Source organism: Ornithorhynchus anatinus, chromosome X1, assembly GCF_004115215.2.
Source record: "Ornithorhynchus anatinus isolate Pmale09 chromosome X1, mOrnAna1.pri.v4, whole genome shotgun sequence".
NCBI lineage: Eukaryota > Metazoa > Chordata > Mammalia > Monotremata > Ornithorhynchidae > Ornithorhynchus > Ornithorhynchus anatinus.
The window spans coordinates 18389651-18407795 of NC_041749.1; the positions used below are offsets into that span (position 1 = coordinate 18389651).

Genomic DNA, 18145 nt, shown 5'->3' on the forward strand with positions numbered 1-18145 from the left:
CCATTTTACAGATGAGGTAACTGAGACAAAGAGAAGTTAAGTGACTTGCCCACAGTCACACAGCTGACAATATATTTTCGTTACCCTATTTATTTTGTTAATGAATTGTACATCGCCTTGATTCTATTTAGTTGCCATTGTTTTTACGAGATGTTCTTCCCCTTGACGCTGTTTAGTGCCATTGTTCTTGTCTGTCCGTCTCCCCCGATTAGACTGTAAGCCCGTCAAACGGCAGGGACCGTCTCTATCTGTTGCCGACTTGTTCATCCCAAGCGCTTTAGTACAGTGCTCTGCACATAGTAAGCGCTCAATAAATACTATTGAATGAATGAAATAGCTACGGCCTACTGTCGGGATGCGGGGAAATTCCAGAAACGCCCTCCCGTAACTCACATTCAAGGTCTCCATGTTAAGCATAAACGCGACGTGTCCCTCGGCAGTAATACGAGTCTGCTTCAACCAAATTTCTGTATTTACATTTTGAAGACGTTGCTTCACCGTTTTTTCAAATCATCACGAAAACGCGTTCTTATCATTTACCGGAAAGCCTGCGATTTCAACCAGCTGTGAAAATTCGTGGCAAATTCTGCAGAGCTCACACTAAAATCTTTCAGTCACCAGTATTTGTTAAGCCAAGGATCTTCAGCAGTTATAGCAGCAGAGCCAGAATAAAAAAGAAAGGCCAACCAGCTCCTCCCTCCTCTCAACAGCAGATGTTAAAGGGGGTTTAGAGAAAGATCTCAACTGGAGCTCTTTCAACTCTGTATTGGCCCAGTCCCCTTAGCGCCAGTGGAGCAAAACCAAGAGGAATGTTACGTCGTCACGACTCTACCTACCCCGAACACCCTCCCGTTCACTTTAGCTGCCACTCAGGTCACCCTGGGCAAGGGGAATAGAAGCACATACGTATTGGTACTTCCACCGAAGCCCAGGAATAGGACACGGTTGAATTAGACGCCCTGTGGGAAGGAGTGGTCTCAAAATCAACAGAATATCCAGTTCTGACAGAGTGAGGGGGGGAAGAGTGAGGCAAAGCAAAAGCGGGGAATGGGAGGGTAACATTGAAAAATGGCTATAAACAACCCCACCCACAATTATGGTTAGCCACAGCTTCACTCCACCCTTCTGCATCAGCCAGAGTGGCTGGGGTGTTAGCCCAAACCACTGATGAAACCTAACAGGAGGCCAAAATAATATGAATTTAAATAATTTCCGGATCATACACATACAGTTATCAATTTTCTTTATAAGTTGCAGTCATAAGGTTATAAGATTTAAGGCCCCAACACACTACCCTGTTCAAGGCAACACCCAAAACCTGTGAGAATCAAAGTAACTAACACACATGGGCACAAGTAAACGTGGGGCAGAGCTACGTCAACACAGGCCACTAAAGATTACACATTCCTGGTCAAGGGTCTCAAAAATTGGCATCTGTGGCTTGAACTCACTTGGATATCATGAGGACGTTAGCTTTGTCAACGTAGAAGGGAATGGCTTATATAGCAAACCCACTTTACGTCGTCTTCAAAACCGTTTAGACTGTGAGCCCATCACTGGGCCGGGATTGTCTCTATCTGTTGCCCAATTGGACATTCCAAGCGCTTAGTACAGTGCCCTGCACATCGTAAGTGCTCAATAAATACTATTGAATGAATGAAAACTGAAAAATTATACAGGCCCCTCTGCCAAACCATTTCCCAACTACCACGTCTTCCAACTCCTATAGCGTACTCTCCCAAACCCTTAGTAGCGTGCTCTGCACATCGTGATGCACTCAATAAATGCAATTTACTGGTCCATTGACTACTCTGATTAATGTTCGATCATGACAGTCCAAGGGCTATCAAATGGGTCACTGCCAAGGCGAGACGCGGGTCTGCCTCTATCCCGAAATAGAGTTGTGTACGCGTGGGTGGGTGGGTAGGGTCAGACCTCTCGTACTTGAAGGGGCTCCGGGGAACCCTACCGTCCGGAGTTCCCGGTGACTCCCAGAGAGTGGCATTCCTGGAGTCCTTTCGGTCACCCTGACGCCTCACGATGGCAGACTCAGTCTATCTGAAGTCCCTTGACAGGAAGGAACACCTCACCTGAGTGGAGACCGACATCTCCGCTCAGCTAAGGTAGCCGGCCTGGGTGGAACTCTGTAACAGGGAGTTGCTGTTAATCCATTTTTGTTCACGAAATTGACGCTACCATTTTTGACCCTGCAATGACAGGAATAGGCTAAAAAAAAAAAAAAGGGGGGGGGCCTCAGTTTTTTGGAATGATTTACTCTCCCAAATCCGCAGACCCAAACTAATTGGTTAATTACATCACAGCATATTTTGTTTACCCAGCACATAGCTTCGGGAAGGCAAGAAAACTAAGTAAACTTACTATGCTCAAGGCTTTGATTTTTTTAATACCAAATTCTAAAACAAGCCCAGGCTTTTGCCTACGTTGTATTTAAATCTTTACGTTTTTGTCATTCAGATGGCCAGATTGGGGGAAATGACAGGAAGACCTCTTCATGTCCATCATGAGTCAAAGACGACACTAATTGCATTTTTATTCTTATGACTCATTTTATTTCATGTGAAGCTTAACTGGAAACTGCTCCCACCTGAAGTCAACGGGGTTTCAGTGCTGATCGTATTATTTCCCACAGAGGGACTCCCCTTAACGTCAACACGTTTTAGATCTAACATCATAATCTTCTTGGTTTCGCCTCCGACAATTATGTGGAGGGAAGGGACACAATATTAGGGAAGGGAGGGCGTTATTGGTGGCATGTAAATGAAGTTTGGATAGGGTCATTTCATTAAGTCTTACTGGGGTATGATATAAGGACAGAAGTTATGCCTATAAAAATAAATTCACCTAGGTTTGCCTTCAAAATAATGACATGCAATTTTAACAAAGCAATAGTAAATGGTTTATAAAATGTAATTTTATTTTATGTTACTTTGCTGTTACATAGGGCATAACATTTTCACAAGGCTTTTTTGGGACTACAATCAATGATTAGCAACACACAATAGTGGTCCAAACTCTCTAATTAACAATCACTGGACATACTCAACACCCTCGCACGTGCACAAAATCTGCATGGAAAAGTACTAAGATTTTAGTATTGGACTTGTGTACGTCAAATTGTTTTTCCACTCTACTGTATTCAAGAATGACATGCGCTTTAAGTTTGCTTAAAAAAACACTGCTTGTATTCTGGACTGGAACATGCTATTTTTAGTACATGATAAAGAGAATACCAGAACTACAAAGGCAGGAGTGTAAGTGAACTTTTATTGGGGAGCGAAGTTGTCGTCTTAAACAATGGCAACTGAAGAGTGAATAAGAACACTTCAGGTCGTCAGGTATACGGTGGCCTCCAAAATATAGTTTACAGAGGCATTTCAGATTTATTTGTCATACCCAATAGCAAACTTTTAGTATTTAGCCAAATATTTCCAGATTCTGACTTAAAAGGAATATACAAGATCGGGTGAAAGTTGTTAACTGAAAGGAAATCCCTGCAAAATTAGGAAGGGACTGTGGAAATTTAAAACAAAACAAAACAAAAAAAGACGTAAAACTCTTCAGTTTCAATTTAACTACATTTCCATGTTTTTACTGTAATACAAAAAAAACGAAATGAAACAAAAAAACAAAAAAACCAGTCACCTGCAGAACTGGTTCAGATTTTTTAAATACCAGATACACTGTAGTCCGCTACATAAGTGTTTGGAAGTTACTTATGCTTATATGAAATGAAGCTATTAATACTTTTCTACAGCAGTAACCGCACACCAGGAAGGCCAGGACAAACACAAATCAAGGAATGGAGTTTTCCCAAAGCTGCAGTGTGAAAAGACTATAAACTGTTGATTTCCATACACATGGATGGGTTTTCTTTGCTATAGGAAATCCAAGTGGAGCTATAAGGAATGGAGACGTGTAAAAAGGTTTCTTGAGAGGGGAGGGAAGATGACACCCTGTGGACAGATTAGTTTTCTGCCCCTTCTGCAGCATCACACTCCTCGCCGGCACTGTCTGATGTCCATAACTGGAAAGACAAGAAGAACCGCAACCGTTATTTCTAGGCATTTTCTCAATTCACATTATATTAAAGATCAACTGAGATTTAGCTGAAAGACTTCAGAAACAATTTGCTTATAAAGATAACTCTGAAAACCTCCTAGAGAGCTTTATACAACATTCGATTTTAAAACTAAGCGTACCTTCTTTTAAACAAACAAACTCAGTCACTAGCAAATTTTCCTTGGACAAGAGAATTTATATATATCTATATAGATATATAAAAAAATAATGTTGGTATTTAATAATAATAATAATAATGTTGGTATTTGTTAAGCGCTTACTATGTGCCGAGCACTGTTCTAAGCGCTGGGGTAGACATAGGGGAATCAGGTTGTCCCACGTGGGCTCACAGTCTTAATCCCCATTTTACAGATGAGGGAACTGAGGCACAGAGAAGTTAAGTGACTTGCCCACAGTCACACAGCCGACAAGTGGCAGAGCTGGGATTCGAACTCATGAGCCCTGACTCCAAAGCCCATGCTCTTTCCACTGAGCCACGCTGCTTCTCCAGCGTTGTTAAGTGCTATGTGCAGAGTACTGTTCTAAACACTGGGGTAGATACAGGGTCATCAGGTTGTCCCACGTGAGGCTCACAGTCTTCATCCCCATTTTACAGATGAGGGAACTGAGGCACAGTGAAGTGACTTGCCCAGTGACACAGCTGACAAGTGGCAGAGCCGGAATTCGAACCCATGACCTCTGGCTCCCAAGCCTGTGCTCTTTCCACTGAGCCACACTGCTTCGCTATATAAAGTGTGTGTGTGTATATATATGTTTATATATATAAAATCTCTTGTCCAAGGAAAATTTGGTAGTATACATACTATTACATAACACTGCACCAGAAGCATTTTGTAAGTGAACAACTGTTTTTCCAGAAGCAAAGATGACATTTATAGGAGTCTTAGTTTATAAAAAGAGCAACTTACTGTTAGGTTGTCTCTAAGCAGCTGCATGATAAGGGTACTGTCTTTGTATGAATCTTCATTCAGTGTATCGAGTTCTGCGATGGCCTCATCAAAAGCCTAAAGACATGCAAGTATAGTTTATATGTACCATAATAAAAAAAAATTAATCCCAACACCATGTGTTAAAAGAAATATATCACTGCCTCCCTCGCATGGATCTGTTCCTTATACTAGAGTTTATAATTCTGTGACACAATCTTTTTCTGATACAATAAACTTCAATTTTCTGGCTTAGATTAGTCAGAAAAGTGAAATGTATGGGCGGTGGAGGGAGAGAAAAAAGAAAAACCCTCTCACTCCCACCACCCCTCCATTAACAGCATGAAGTGGTGGTAATAGGAGCTATAGGAATTGCAGCCATAGACGAAAGGATAAATAAGAATGGTCCACAATGTGCTTGGGGCAAACCCATATAAATGACTTTATGCACATATTTGGTGTTTTAATGGTCTTAAATGACCATTAGGAAGAAAGAATCCGGAGGTATTAAGAGGTGAAATATCTATAATTTAATTCGATCACAATCTAAGAGGTCCATCTTAAAAATCTGTCTCCAGGTGCAGACTGTTGAATAATGAACTTACGGTTTTAGCCAGTGTGCAGGCAAGCTCTGGGTTGTTAAGGATCTCATAGTAAAATACAGAAAAGTTGAGAGCTAGCCCTAGGCGAATCGGATGTGTAGGTTGCATCTCTTTCTTGCTGATGTCAAATGCCTCTTGATAAGCGCCCTGGGAATTATCTATTGTTTCTGATGAAAGAAAAATAAATAGAAACATGTTGAATCTACTTTTCCCCATTTGAGATGAGAGAGGCTGATGATCACATATGTTTAACTTACTGGGTAAGTTTCTCTTTGCAGATTTCAACCAAATAATCTGTACTTTATTCATCAACCCTGTGGTAACCAAATATCTAGTAAATAAATCTAGCGAGTGCCTTGGGCAAAGAAAAGGAAACATTACTTACCAACTCTTTCTTGGCTAAATCCCTAACAGCGGGTGATTTCTCTCAATAAGCCAGGAAAGTTCAAAATTTCTGATGTTCATGTTGGGAAAATGAGTAGGCAGTCATCCCGAAAATCCAGAGAGGAGGGATGGGAAGCCCTAGCAAGTATTATCTGATAAACATAAATACTAGAAAGAGAACAATGCTGACAGTCGATCAATGGTACAGTGCGTTGGGAGAATGTTTGGGAGAGTACAGTGCCGTAGAATTGCTAGACACGTTCCCTGCTCACAAGATTACAGTCAAGAGGGACAGGCTCTTCTTACTTCTGTAATCCAAAAAGGAAGCTCTAGAAACAATTTTCAGAGTTACCAAGGTAATGTCTTCTTTGAAGAGTAATCCAAAAACTTCCCTGACCGCTGAGATCACTACAAAATAATGAACATTCTAAAGGGAAGATGACAGAGCTGGTAGATGGGTGAACTGTCACCAACCTCAAGTAGCACATTCCTACGCTTCCACATGTGAGTTGACTCATTCCAGAACCACAGAATTTATAAAGCAGGAGACCAAGACAACCCAGGGACCCAGGCTGCCAACCTAAAAATAGTCAATTTCCCTAAAAGAGAGAGGGGAATGATCACGGGGGACACGTGATTGGGGAGATACAGTAGCCTAGTAGATACAGCCCGGGCCTGGGAGTAAGAAAGACCTGAGTTCTAATCCCAGCTCTGCCACTTGCCTGCCGTGTGACCCTGGGCAAGTCACTTGACTTCTCTGTGCCACAGTTCCCTCATCTACAAAATTAAGCCTGTGAGCCCCATGTGGCCAATTCTGTTGCCAAACTGTACATTCCAAGTGCTTAGTACAGTGCTCTGCACATAGTAAGCGCTCAATAAATACTACCGAATGAATGTGGGACAGACCTGAATTGCTTGTATCCACCCCAGTGCTTATAATCCAGTGCCTGACTACATGGTAAATACATTACAAATTCCATCAAAAAATAAAACACACACACATCCGGGGCCTTTCCCTAAACTGTCTCTGTCCCTTTACAGACATAAAGGTTCAACTCATTTCACTCCTCTTCTCCCTTACCCTTCAAGTCTAAAACTAGGAAAAATGAAATTTTACAATGTAATGCTCATATAGTACATCAACCTGGGAAAACTCAGAAACCAATATAGATTCTGGTTATAAATGTTCACGTTCAGTGCTGTCTACGGTTTCTCTAAAGCAGAGGTTTCCAACAGAGCTCAGGCTCCCTTTAACTTCTTTCCAGGCCTCGAGTGGCTGGGCAATAAGTGTGTTTGTGCAGTGTGCACAAACGTGGTGTGCCCACGGAGTGGTTGAACAATCATCCTGCATGTTGTGGGGCTGCTTGTTTTTCCCATCTTCCAGAAGTGAGCCCCAAACCTCCTGGCTTGCACTCATCTAATTTATGTGTACTCTACATTGACCACTTGAGTTTTGAATATCTTCTATTGGTTTCCCCTGCTACCATGTAAGCTTTTTGTGGGCTTGAAAATTGTCATTTCTTAACACTATACTTCCCAAGAGCCCAGTTCAGCGCCCCCTGCTAAGAGGGTGCTCAAAAAAATACAACTACTACTACTACTACTATGTCTAACGGGTTGAGTCCAAATGTACTGGCATTTCCTTCCCAAGGATGGGGCGTCATCGTACAAAATACAAGACAAGCCTTCTGTGAGCACTCCCTTCACCCCCACAGACTTTGCCATCCTGTGGTTCTGGGGGTATCCCTGACCAAAGATGATTTTGAGAAGTACCACTGAAACCAGATTGTCAGAGAGGACTCCCAGCAGCTTCCTCTTGCCCAGCCGGGAGGGCGAGGAAGCAGCAGCAGCACGAGCCATTCCCAACTTCCAGAACATGGGGAAGACTATTCCTGCAGCTCTGACTGTTGGATCCAGAACCACGATGAGCCAAAATTCTGCTCCTCTAGCCATGATGCCTCACCCCCCTTTTTGTATATATCTTTGCCCTTCCTATTTTATTTTTTTTAAATCATTTCATCCTTCTCTGTCGCCTGTCCTCTTTCCCTTCTACATGAGATTGTGAGCTCCTTGAGAACCGGGGTTGTGTGTAATTTTCCCCATCACTTGGTACAGTGTTGGTACGATTACTATGACTACTACAAATATACAAACATCTCCTAGAAATTTACTTTGCCTTTCTACCACCAAATCACGTGGTAGTTAACGTAATCTAATTGGCAACACTTCTGGCCCGATCTGGGAGTGTGGGGCAGGAAAGACAGGAAGGAAAAAAGACCAGATCCCAGGGCTTTCCAGCAGCTGTGACAGCAGCAATGGCTTGAGGAAAGGGAAACAGAGTGAGGGACTCATTTAACCCTAACAACCCTGTGAGGTAGGGAGAAGGAATTAAGTTCCTGATTTTATAGGTGAGAAACCAAGTTCGAGGAGTTTAAGAAATCTGCCCAACATACCACAGACAATGGGACTAGAATCCGGTTCTCAAAAGTTTTAGTCTAATGCTCCTTTCCATTAGACCATCTACCTGTCCTAAAGAATGCCTGATCTCTAAAATTAAGACTCTATATAATATAATGGCTTTGCATTTTGAAAAACTTCACACGATTTAATGAACTAAGTGGTGATCAGGTAATAGCAAGACTATGATGTTGAGAATTTGGAAGGAAAAAAAAAGCAGAGATTCAACTAATTTCAAATTTGAACTGATTAGATGGAAGATTTTAAAATCCACTATATACAATATAAAAGTTATGTTTAAGGCTTAAGACCTACATTTTTAGGTATAATATTTACTGCTTTTCACATAGAGAATGAGATTTCTTTGGAGGGGGTAGAGAGGAGAAAAAGTAAAGAAAAAGAAGCATATCACTGATTTTCAACGTATGCTTACGTTTTCGGTCATCTCCACATGCTACCTCAGCAAGGTACCGGAAGTAGTCTCCTTTCATTTTCAGGTAGAAGACCTTACTCTCTGGGTTAGTTGCATTCGCTATTAAAAACTTATCCAACAACTCCTGAAACAGAGAAATGAGAAACACAAGAAACCAGAATTAATAAAAATCACTTTAAACAGAGTAATTCTATCCCCAATTCATTCTGAACTGGGCCTAACTACAATGCGTCACTACTATGCGTCGCTTAACTACAATGCATCGGACTTCAGCCCAATAAAATAACATACCATTCTGAATAGAACACAGGTTCTTTCTCTTCCACTCCCCAGGTCTTAGTGGCAATGAACTGATTCCAAGAGCAAGGATGTTTATGTTATTAGTCGTGGTCAACTGGTCCCAAGCTCCATAGTCAACCAAGAAGCCCACACTGGCTGCATTTGGCCACCGGACTCACATCCTGGCAATCTGGCCTTGTTGTCTCCTGCTGCTCTCACCATGTTCGATTGAGGACAGAGTGGAAAAACTGATAAGTTTGGGCCAAGCCAAAAGTCTAATCTTCAAGTCCAGGGTTACAGGAGCTGTTCTCAGGTACCCCATTCCTTGATCTACCTACTGATCAGCGCCCAATCATAGCTACTTAGTGCTTACTGTGTGCACAGCACTATACTAAGCATTTGGGAGACTACAACGTAACAGAATTGGTAGGCGCATTCCCTGTCCATGTGCTTACAGTCTAGAGGACGGGCTTAATAATGATAATAATGATGGTATTTGTTAAGTGCTTACTATGTACTAGGCATTTTACTGGAACTGGGGTTGATACAAGCAAATCAAATTGGACACCGTCCCTGTCCCATGTGGGGTTCACGGTCACAACTCCCATTTGACAGATGAGATAACCGAGACACAGAGAAGTGAAATGACTTGCCCAAGGTCATACAGCAAAGTAGTGGAGCTGGAATGAGAACCCATGACCTCCTGACACCCAGGACAGTGCTCTATCCACTACGCCATACAGTCTAGAGTTTGAGTTTACAGTCTAGACAGCTACGTTTATTCAATAGTATTTGAGCGCTTACTGTGTGCATAGCACTGTACTAAAGGCTTGGAAAGTACAAGCTACAGACAGCTACAATCTTTCCACTCCAGAAGTAAGTGCCAAACCAATTCCAATTTGGCATGGATTTGGGTCCTGGGTTGAGCAGGGCTTTTCCAGTCTCTTCTTCCCATGAACACAGTCGCACAGAGGAGCAGACACTAGGGCCCATCTCCAAACACATACATTCAAGGGCAGGCAGAGTGTGACTGCAGAGCATGGAACCAGAAGACTGTGGTAAAGAACACCTGGAGGAAGTTGCAGACAGAGGGAATGGAATACTGAAAATGAGAGAGAATATTAAGATATTAGAATGTCTATCTAAACCGATATTTTTGGCATGTAAGGTCTGCAATGCAGTGGTCTGAGAATTGCAAATTTCGCTATACAAAGAATGCTGGCCCCTAAAAAGAGAAAAATCAGCTCTGGCCCCAAGAATTTTTATATTTACTGACTTTCGATTTTGCTCACTGAGAAAAGACGTGATATATTCGCTGTGATCTTATTTTGTAAGATGGGCGGTTTTCAAGACAATTCCTTTTATTTTTGAGTATTTTAGCTAAGGTACTTAGATTCCAGAGATTCCCCCTTTACATTGCCTTCTTTAGCGGGGCAGGGGGGCAGTGTTCAAATTACAATGTGGCTGTTCCTTGTCTGCTCCCTTCCCACCAAATCATAAAAAAAAAAGAAAGAAGAGGAGGCCTACATCAGGTTCTTCTAGACAACGGCCATTTTCAAGGGAGAGAAGTAGTAGTTTTCCAAAGCTCCAGAATTAGCTAAGGGGCTAAAAACAAATGGAGACATTGGAGGGATCAAACTGGGAAGGCTGGTGCTTCCAAGAAAACCTTCTCTTGCCCTCCAGCACCTGGGAAGCCTTGGGGAAATTGCTATTCATATTCTAAATTCTCCCTTTTCTATCTCTTTGGTAAATTGCTCACAGAGAGATAATAAAAATGCCACCAGACCCCCTAAAGAACGGCTAGAGCAGGGGTGGGCAGTTATTTGGACCTACAGACTACCCCTTTCCACTCCATCACTATTTAAACAACAGGAGCGGCAGCAACCTGCAGATAGAAAAGAGATATTTTTGTTTTAAAGCAGTGGGAATTTTTCCCATCTATTTCATACCAATTGTGGAGGTCTTGGGGGGTATGATTTCTTTAAATTGTACAATTTCTTTAGTTCCATAGGCAGGAGGAGAGCTATAAATGAATGCAACATTCCATTTGAAAAGCTATGTTGACAAAGAATTACATTCTTAATAAGCCAACATTTAGAGTTCAATATAAGAGCTGTTTAATGAAGACGACATAAAAACAGCAGTAACACTGGTGGTAAATGTCACTAACGGGCTACTATCATGGGGCTTAGAGCAAAAGAGCAAAGATGGCACAGTGCTATAACCCTTCTATTACTGTGTTCTTTTTTTTCATTTTTTTCCCTACCAATTACTGCAATGGATCCCGAGGAGAAATATTCCTGCAGCTTATTTCTTAGAATGAGGCAATCACCTTATACCTCATACCTTATTTTTAGGACAATTCCAAATGTCACCCCTCCCCCCCCAAAAAAAACCAAAACCAAAAAACCCCAACAACAAAAAAACAAATAATAGATGACCCTACAGTAACTTTCACCAAAATGGTCAGCTTTCACTAATATAACAAAATGCTTATAGCAGTGGCCTTAAAGGGATACGATGCTAAGAAGCTTAAATAAAACTAACAACGTAACTGTCCTTGTAATTACGTGCCCATGACCATTCCAATTGCTGCATTATTCAGAACTCCTTTAGGAGCAGAATGAATATACTGTAGATCAATTTATAGGAGATGCCTTCCTTGACTGCTTACACTGGGGACACACGTAGGCCAGGAGTTCCAACAGAAACTTTTACAACCCAAACGAAAATGCTGTGGCCTGGGCTAAAAGCAAACACTCAGGTATTGCACACATTTTATTATATACACATAATTATATTACTGTATCTGTAATTTGGGGAATTTTTGCACCCTAAAATAAATTGGTAGTAAAATGATTTTAAGAACACAGATGATTATCAAAAAAAAAAAAAAGGGGAAGCACCCAAACTAAGCTATTCAAAATAGGCAAACAGAAGTTTGGAAGTCTGTTTCCAGATAGTAATACTCATATATTTCTGTCCGTATGAGTTGTTTGCTTTTCCCTCTCCATTTTGCTTCTTCAAAGGGCAACGAACAGAACAATGAATTGAGAATTTCCCAAGCATGCTGTCCAGCACTAATGGAAAAAAAAAGTCTTAAATGCTCAGGATTTAATAATAATAATAAAACATTCATTAAAACAACAAAAGAAATGGAAAACCATGTTTATTTTTGAATAGGAGAGTTCCACAGTTCTTTTCTAGATTGGGAGCAGCTGGCCCCCAAGCAGACACTTTGGGATGCAAATCCTTATTTTCAAGGTTCTGGGTGGGGTCTAGGGAGACAAGAGAACCCACTGTCATCATTAAGAATTGCCCCAGACCACTAAGGACAGCTGTACACAATTTCAGAGCAAGTTGGCTAACAGTGAACTATAATTTAAGTCAAGCATTACAATCTTCCTTTTATGATTAATTTTGCCCACAGTGTAAAGTTCACTGGTCCAATAAACACTTGGAAGAATTAAACCATAATTATTTCTTTCTCTTCATGTCACCAAATATGGATCTAGTGGGGTTTTTCATGGTAATAATTATGGCATTTGTTAAGTGCTTACTATGTGCCAAGCACTGTACTAAGCACTGGGTTAAATGAAAGTAAATCAGGTTGGAAATGGTCCCTGTCCCACACAGGGCTCAATCCCCATTTTACAGATGTTGTAACTGAGGCACTGAAGTCAAGTGACTTGCCCAAGGTCACAGCAGACAAGTTGCAAAGCTGGAATTCATAATGTTGGTATTTGTTAAGTGCTTATTATGTGCAGAGCACTGTTCAGATAGATACAGGGTAATCAGGTTGTCCCAGGTGAGGCTCACAATCTTAATCCCCATTTTACAGATGAGGTAACTGAGGCACAGAGAAGTTAAGTGACTTGCCCATAGTCACACAGAGGACAAGTGACAGAGCTGGGATTCGAACCCAAGACCTCTGACTCCCAAGCCCGGGCTCTTTCCACTGAACCACACTGCTTCTCTAGAATCCAGGCCCATGCTCTATCCACTAGCCCACACTGCTCCCCTAGTCTGCTGCCAAAATTAAAACCTAATGGACATTTGTACAATAATCTTTATTTTAATAATTTGCTAAGCACTTATGTGCCAAGCCCTGTGCTAAATTTGGGGGCAAGTAAAAGACAATCAGAATGGACACGGTCCCTGTCTCACAGGGGGCTCAGAGTCGAGTCTTGGCTCAGTGGTTACTTTCATTTATCATTGACAATATTTAATACACAATCCGGTATTACAAAATTCCACAGGTAATTTCTTTTGGGCCGCAGAACCATTCCAATGACAGAACAAGAGGTTTTTCTTTCTTCCTCTTAAAACTCTAGGTTCCTCCTATTCTTCACCCTCTCCATTTGCCACCTCAAAAGTCTTATTTAAGTATATTCAGAAATGGGTAGTGGGTAGGGGGGGAAGCATAAAATCTCAGCTCTGCCGCTTGTCAGCTGTGTGACCTTGAGCAAGTCACTTAACTTCTCTGTGCCTCAGTTCCCTCATCTGTAAAATGGGGATGAAGACAGTGAGCCCTACGTGGGACAACCTGATATCTACCTCAGTGCTTAGAACAGTGCTCGGCACATAGTAAGCGCTTAACAAATACCAACATTATTATTATAAAATTTAGGAGGGGTGAGGGAATGGGGAGAAGGCTATACAGCCTGTAACTTTTATAAACCAGTAGTGACTGTACAAGTAGGAGCTTAGTGATACATCTTTGGCTGGTAGGGAAGGGGGAGCACGGTGGTAATATATGCACAATTTTTAATATTGTCATCATTCTTTGCTGGGGCATTAAATTATGGCTTTAGAGGGCTCTGGCAATGTGAAACGGCTCTTGTCAGTAAAATCCAAAATGTCAACTTTTACTATTAGTTTCCACATCTTTATAATGTCTAACTTTACAGTGCCAAGCTTTTATAAAGTGACTTGGACCATACTTCTATCCTGGAGCCTCAGTCAGGTATCATGGTTCCTTGATAGATGTCACTAGTTGCCTGCAGGAAAATGATAGTACAGATTCATTCCTCTAACACCACATTTGCTAGAAGCAGCAGAAATTGCTACCTTAGTCAATAATAAAACAGTGGCTTCACCAAACAGCTTACTGACATAATGACAGCCCAGTCAAAGATACTGTGAAAGGCTACATTTCATGCCCCTTCTACATACATTAAATCAAAAAAAAAAAGTTTAGGATTAAACTTGAAATTTTCTTCAACACACTTGACAGAAATAAATTGGTAAATGACTCCTTGAATAAATCCTTGCAAATAAGCTTATCGCTTAATGGAGACCATTCTACTTTTAACACAAAGACACTGTATTTGGCTCCTCCTAATCCTTTTCTTTCTCTTTTTGATTTCTAATGGATCATTCTTATGCACTGAACAGTAACTACAGTTGTTCTTCCCTTGGCCAAAGCTATTGGGTGTCAACAAATTTGAGGAGCCAAAGAAACTAGAAGAGAGAAGTAGGCTCCTAGTGAAGAAGGGAAAAAAAGCCTTCATTGTTGCATAATACAGGTAGCAGAGAAACAAATTAGGTCCCTGGGAATCAATTAATTGGTGAAGTTAAGCTTCTCAGTAGAAAGGCCATTAGTTGGGCCTGTAGCTTTACTCACATAACTGAAGTCTTATGGTCACATCTCCTCCAAGAGGCCTTCCCCAATTAAGCCCTCTCCCTTCTGCTTCATCTAGGCAATCGGATCTGTGACCTTGGGGCACTTGATATTCGCCTCACTCTCAACCCCTGAGCACTTATGTACATATCTATAAATTATTATAAATCAGTTATATTAATATCTGTCTCCCCTTCAAGACAGTAAGCTCGTCGTGGGCAGGAAATGTGTCTACGATCTCTGTGTATTGTACTCTCCCCGCGTGCTCAATACATATGACTTTTTTTTTTTTAAAAGATATGTTCTATGCACTGAGGTAGACACTATGATAAACACACAGTCTTCTCCCCAATTTTGCTTAAATATCCAACCTTTCCTTTTCTGATTATTCTGATTTCATTCAGATGATCTTCTTTCTACTCTTCCAATTTAGAGCAATATGCTCCACTGCAATTTAGAGAACTAAGAAGGAATAATTTTTAAAAAGCATGAAAGCTAGTACAACTATTTTCATTTTAAATTATGAATGTTCCTATCCTGTAAGCCTTCTTGTCATAGACTCTCCACATCTGATTATATGAAGTTCCTCTAGCTGAGAAGCATCCTCCCCACAAATCCCCAAACCTGGTTTAGGTTTCCTTATGTTTTAAATGAGATTTCTCTAACAATGACAGCTGCAAACTCTTCCCCCTGCCTCCCATCCCATCAAAAATATACTGGGGGAGGTGGTGGGGGAGAGATCTGCTGACAACCAGATGCAATGCATTTGGAGCAAGAGCCATGTTGCTCCAAGCACAATTCTGTATACGGTCAATAAATGCCACTGATTGACAGCCAGAACCGAAAGTTTGGGCTGGGCTCTGAGATGTGCTAAACCTCGGCCTGACAGAACCCAGCTTTATTTTCCGGCAGGTCAGACGGACTGAAGGCACTCTCCTGTGTGAGTGCAGTGCACTGCTTCCATTTAAGCCTAGAATCCTTTCATATTGTACTATTTCACGTGGTCTCCGTGAGATACGCAGAGGGCAAGAATTACAATCCTAAATCTACAGAGCGAGAACCCACCTATTCAGTGTCACCAAATCCTGACTGTTCAACTTCCATCACTAAAATCTGCCCTTTTCCTCCCTATCTATACTGCATCCACGCTAATCCAAGCACACTTATCCTATCCCGACTCGACTACTACATTGGCCACCTCGCGGACCTCTCTGCCTCCTAACTCTCCCCACTCCAATCCATTTGTCACTCTTCTGTCTTGCTCATGTTTCTTAAGGAAAACAAAAAAAATCATTCAGTCCAACTCCCCAATCCCCGAACCTCCAGTGGCTGCCCATCCACCTCTGCATAAAACAGAAACATTGGCTCTAAAATACTCAATCATCTTGCCCCCTACCTTATCTCTCTGATATCCTACTACAACAGAGTTCACAAACTTTGAGTTGGTTGGCATTAGGAGCACTGTACCTTGATCTCCTCTCTCACCGCCGCGGAACCCTCATCCTGCCTCTGACCTGGAATTCCCTCCCCTTCACATCTGACAGACCATTACTCTCCCCACCTTCAAAGCCTCATTATAAGCACATAAACAGTGACCTTCCCCAATTAAGTCCTCACTTTCTCTTCTCCCACTCCCCCCTGTGCTCTGCACTCTCCCTCAGCTTGATAGCAAGTAAGTACAGAGCCATAATTTACTCATAGTAATGTCTGTCTTCCCCTGTAGGCTATAATGTAATCTCCTTGTGAGCAGATATTGTGCCTATCAACTCCATTATACTGTACTCTCACAAGCGCTTAGTACAGTGCTCTGTACACAGTAAGCTAAGCACTCCAATATACAGGACTGATTCCCCAAGGCAAGACTGAACCTAGTTTACCACCACAAAAGCCAGTCAATGGTTAAAAAAGGGCTCTTTTTATAATATTGTGTTTTGAGTTTCTCAAAGACAGACTGCAACAGTTACTAAACAGCAATCAGAGTACTCTACTGAAATGCTAAGATTTTCCTCTGAAGGGGCAATTTAATTGAGGATGAAGGAACACAAAAAGCATATCATTTGAATTTTGGTTACGTTGCAGGTGAAGAAACATCTTTTGCAGGTGAAGAAACATCTTCTAGTCAACACATTACCGACAGAATTTGTTCAGCACCTATCATGGGCAAAGCACCATATTAAATGCTTGGGAAACATAGAAAAGTAGCAAAAGATATGATCCCTTATATCAAGGAGCATACAATCAAATGCTATAGATGGCAACTGACAGTTTGAGTACTGTGTGATGTATCTTGAAAAAGATCAAAGATCTTTTAGTGTACAAAAAAGGGAACTTCCAACTTGAGAAAAAAACTACCCTAAGAAAAAATGGGAGTACTGGTTTTGAAGTCAAACCACTTAACGATAAGTGTTCAGTGACATTACTTTTTAAAACTCTCAGTTTCGCTTTTGGCAGGTCAGAACTGTAATTTACAGGATACACTGCGATTCTTCTAGCTATAATAAATAGCAAGTTGGAGCTACTTTGGAACTTGGTTTAAACATTTTTTCCCCTTAAAGTCCAGAATGCACTGAATTTATTTTTATATTGATTTATATGGCATGATCATAAAGGGACTTTACACTAACTCTGTATATCCAACTTCAGTCTGATGTACTTTCAATTTTCACTTGTCATTAGTAGGCTACTTAGGTCATTTGTTTTTTGAAAGTATATTCAACGGAGTCTCAGTTGTAATTCTAATAGCCTCCTCTTTCCACTAGTTGATGGGATTAACTTTGACTAACAACATCCTGGTGGCTTGGCAATCAGTGTAACTGGGCATTTTGCTGAAAATGCCTTCCTGTAAGACACGGGTTTTTCCCCCCCAAATTATTCGTCTTTAGCACAGCCAGAAGAGTGATGATGATGGGGCTCACTTTAAGACTGTGTCCAACCTGATCATCTTGCATCTACACCAGAACTTAGAAAAGCGCTTGACACATAGTAAGCACCTCACCAGTATCCTAATTATTATCACTATGATGCTCAATAGATTTTGAGACTGACCCTGTTGTCATGTTCTCTTTGAGGCTTGAAGTACAATGAGGGACTGGGTGGGCAGGGTGGGGAGACACAATTCACTTTGAAAACAGAAGTGGCTCCATCAATTATTATTATTTTGTGTATGAAGCACTTACTGTGGAGCACTACCACTGCGATAGGTACAAGAACATCAACCAACACAACCTATTAAGGAGTTGAAGTTATGGACGCTTTAGCCCCCTAACCTCCATTTCAAGGGTTCTGCTCCATGACTCTGCAATGGTGGTTTTCAATGGCCACTAAAATAAATTTGTTACCA

The 18145-nt window shown here is 41.3% G+C and overlaps 1 protein-coding gene across 1 annotated transcript in view; it reads right to left on the reverse strand.

The window, feature by feature from the left end:
- Positions 1 to 2912: 2912 nt before the first annotated feature.
- YWHAQ (tyrosine 3-monooxygenase/tryptophan 5-monooxygenase activation protein theta) overlaps positions 2913 to 18145 on the reverse strand; it is a 30492-nt gene continuing 15259 nt past the window's right edge. The window contains exons 2-5 of the mRNA XM_029051009.2: positions 8904 to 9027; positions 5633 to 5796; positions 5010 to 5105; positions 2913 to 4045 (exon numbers count right to left, since the gene is read on the reverse strand). Coding sequence (XP_028906842.1) covers positions 3986 to 4045; positions 5010 to 5105; positions 5633 to 5796; positions 8904 to 9027 — 444 coding nt within the window. The 3' untranslated portion in view covers positions 2913 to 3985. The remainder of the gene's footprint in view (positions 4046 to 5009; positions 5106 to 5632; positions 5797 to 8903; positions 9028 to 18145) is intronic.